General features: G+C 53.7%; 1 protein-coding gene across 1 annotated transcript in view; it reads left to right on the top strand.

Moving 5' to 3' along the window:
- The window catches only part of LOC122547428 (tenascin-R-like), a gene marked incomplete at its 5' end in the record, with an annotated part of 19,694 nt that overhangs the window by 2,663 nt on the left and 13,361 nt on the right, over positions 1-3,670 (top strand). Inside the window, 2 exons of the mRNA XM_043686049.1 lie at positions 1,308-1,459; positions 3,316-3,412. Coding sequence (XP_043541984.1) covers positions 1,308-1,459; positions 3,316-3,412 — 249 coding nt within the window. The remainder of the gene's footprint in view (positions 1-1,307; positions 1,460-3,315; positions 3,413-3,670) is intronic.

Raw genomic sequence — 3,670 nt, 5'->3', positions numbered from 1 at the left:
CAGCGATCAATACATCCCTCACCCAGCGATCAATACATCCCTCACCCAGCGATCAATACATCCCTCACCCAGCGATCAATACATCCCTCACCCAGCGATCAATACATCCCTCACCCAGCGATCAATACATCCCTCACCCAGCGATCAATACATCCCTCACCCAGCGATCAATACATCCCTCACCCAGCGATCAATACATCCCTCACCCAGCGATCAATACATCCCTCACCCAGCGATCAATACATCCCTCACCCAGCGATCAATACATCCCTCACCCAGCGATCAATACATCCCTCACCCAGCGATCAATACATCCCTCACCCAGCGATCAATACATCCCTCACCCAGCGATCAATACATCCCTCACCCAGCGATCAATACATCCCTCACCCAGCGATCAATACATCCCTCACCCAGCGATCAATACATCCCTCACCCAGCGATCGATACATCCATCACTCAGTGATCAATACATCCCTCACCCAGCGATCAATACATCCCTCACCCAGCGATCAATACATCCCTCACTCAGTGATCAATACATCCCTCACTCAGCGATCGAATCATCCCTCACTCAGCGATCAATACATCCCTCACCCAGCGATCGATACATCCATCACTCAGTGATCGGTACATCCCTCACTCAGCGATCAATACATCCCTCACTCAGCAATCGGTACATCCCTCACCCAGCGATCAATACATCCCTCACCCAGCGATCAATACATCCCTCACCCAGCGATCGATACATCCCTCACCCAGCAATCGATACATCCATCACTCAGTGATCGATACATCCCTCACTCAGCGATCGGTACATCCCTCACCCAGTTATCAATACATCCATCTCCCATGATCAATACATCCCTCACTCAGCGATCGGTACATCCCTCACTCATTGATCAATACATCCATCTCCCATGATCAATACATCCCTCACTCAGCGATCGGTACATCCCTCACCCAGCGATCGATACATCCATCACTCAGTGATCGGTACATCCCTCACTCAGCGATCGATACATCCCTCACTCAGCAATCGGTACATCCCTCACCCATGATCAATACATCCCTCACCCAGCGATCAATACATCCCTCACCCAGCAATCGATACATCCATCACTCAGTGATCAATACATCCCTCACCCAGCGATCGATACATCACTCACCCAGCAATCAATACATCCCTCACGCCCTGAGAGCAGGTTTGAGGTGGTGAGTGGGATGATGGTGTTGGAAGGGGGAACTGGTGTCCATTCTGGGATCTACCCTCACACTCTCTCCCTCTCTCTGATTCTTTTTGGTAGTCAGTGCACACATCCCATTCCCGAAGGACTGCGGAGAAGAACGCAGCAATGGGAGAACAGAGTCCAGCATCGTCACCCTCTACCTGAACGGGAGCAAAGACAAACCCATCAGAGCGTACTGCGACATGGAGACCGATGGCGGGGGCTGGCTCGTAAGGAGAGGGGTGTGGGGGAGTGGGGGCATAATCCCCAGGATGGGGGTCCAAGCCACTGTGTGAGGTGATGCATGTGTTAGTGAGAGTGCCTGGGCCTTAGGGAGAGGCGTGTGTGCTGGCAGAGTGAGAGAAGGAGAGAGTGTTGGGCCCTGGGGAGAGGTGTGTGTGCTGGCAGAGTGAGAGAAGGAGAGAGTGTTGGGCCCTGGGGAGAGGTGTGTGTGCTGGCAGAGTGAGAGAAGGAGAGAGTGCTGGGCCCTGGGGAGAGGTGTGTGTGTGTGCTGAGAGAGAGAGTGCTGAACCCTGGGGAGAGGTGTGTGTGTGGCAGAGTGAGAGAAGGAGAGAGTGCTGGGCCCTGGGGAGAGGTGTGTGTGCTGGCAGAGCGAGAGAGAGGGAGAGAGTGCTGGGCCCTGGGGAGATGGGTGTGTGTGCTGAGAGAGAGAGGGAGAGAGTACTGGGCCCTGGGGAGAGGGGTGTGTGTACTGAGAGAGAGAGGGAGGGAGAGAGTGCTGGGCCCTGGGGAGAGGGGTGTGTGCAGAGAGGATGCTGCTCCTTACCCCCCTGTGAGGTGGAGAAACTGTCTGTCTTTCTCTGTGTGCTGTGCGTTCAGCTTCCCCCCGGGATAACAACAGCGACCCTGGGCAGCTATCTCAGTCCCTGCTGGCTGGCTCAGGTAGTGTGACCTCCTCTGTCAGTCATAGTGATCAAAGTTTGTGCGAAGATTTGTAGCTCGGGTGCTCGTTGTTGTGGTTCTGTTCGCCGAGCTGGAAGTTTTTGTTGCAAACGTTTCGTCCCCTGGCTAGGCGACATCATCAGTGCTTGGGAGCCTCCTGCGAAGCGCTTCTTTGATGTTTCCTCCGGTGTTTATAGTGGTCTGTCCCTGCCGCTTCCGGTTGTCAGTTTCAGCTGTCCGCTGTAGTGGTTGGTATATTGGGTCCAGGTCGATGTGTTTGTTGATGGAGTTTGTTGATGGAGTCATAGTGATGTACAGCATGGAAACAGACCCTTCGGCCCAACTCGTCCATGCTGTCTAGACATCCCAATCTGATCTCGTCCTGTTTGCCAGCACTTGGCCCATATCCCTCCAAACCCTTCCTGTTCATATCCCCATCCAGATGCCTTTTAAGTGTTGCAATTGTACCAGCCTCCACGACTTCCTCTGGCAGCTCATTCCATACACGCACCACCCTCTGTGTGAAAAAGCTGCCCCTTAGTTCCCTTTCAAATCTTTCCCCCCCCCCCCCTCACCTTAAACCTATGCACCCTCGTTCAGGACTCCCCCACCCCAGGGAAAAGACTTTGTCTGTTCACCAAATACACTCTGACCTTCTCTCTAACAGCCTGCCCCCCGCAATCCCAGTACTGTTGGACCTAAGTTGTCCTTGCCCTGAGGTTAAATATTCAGGACCCACACAGTGAAGGGGCAGCTGTTGGTGTGCAGCGACTTGAATGAAGTCCTGTGGGGTTGGGCTTTCCGTATTTCTGGAATGTTGAATCCAAGGGCATTCCCTCTTCTCCTGCCACTCAGTTCCACTCGACCGGTACAGTCAGAGGGAAGAGGATTGAATGGGAAAAGTAAACCCAGGCCATTGTGGCTGAATGAATCTCACCCAGAAACTTACAAATGGGAAACCCAGCCCTGGGTTTGAGCTGCTGGGACAGGGTCAGAGTTTAGACGCAGAGTGTTTGGAATGCCAGTGAGTTAAAGACTTCCCTGTCAACATTCCCAATACCAATCTCAATCTCAATCCACACAGTGAGCTTGGGAGATTCCCTCAGCTTGTCCTTCCAGCCACACAGCTGCTTGAGATTAGTGTACGAAATTCATCACTGTTTTCCTCTTTCCCTGCTGGAAGGTTTTCCAGAGGAGAATAGACGGCAAGACCAACTTCATCAGGAACTGGAAGGCCTACGAGAAAGGCTTCGGAGATCTGGCTGGGGAGCACTGGCTGGGTAAGAACAGGGTGAGCACTGGCTGGGTAAGGACAGGAGGGAGCACTGGCTGAGTAAGGACCAGGGGGGAGCACTGGCTGGGTAAGGACAGGGTGAGCACTGGCTGAGTAAGGACTAGGGGGGAGCACTGGCTGGGTAAGGACAAGGGGTAGCACTGGCTGGGTAAGGACAGGGTGAGCACTGGCTGAGTAAGGACAGGGTGAGCACTGGCTGGGTAAGGACAGGGGGGAGCACTGGCTGGGTAAGGACAGGGGGAGC

This window comes from Chiloscyllium plagiosum, unplaced genomic scaffold, assembly GCF_004010195.1.
Source record: "Chiloscyllium plagiosum isolate BGI_BamShark_2017 unplaced genomic scaffold, ASM401019v2 scaf_11921, whole genome shotgun sequence".
Classification (NCBI taxonomy): domain Eukaryota; kingdom Metazoa; phylum Chordata; class Chondrichthyes; order Orectolobiformes; family Hemiscylliidae; genus Chiloscyllium; species Chiloscyllium plagiosum.
Note: the sequence above shows the minus strand (reverse complement) of the source record. Positions and strands in the feature narration are given on the sequence as shown.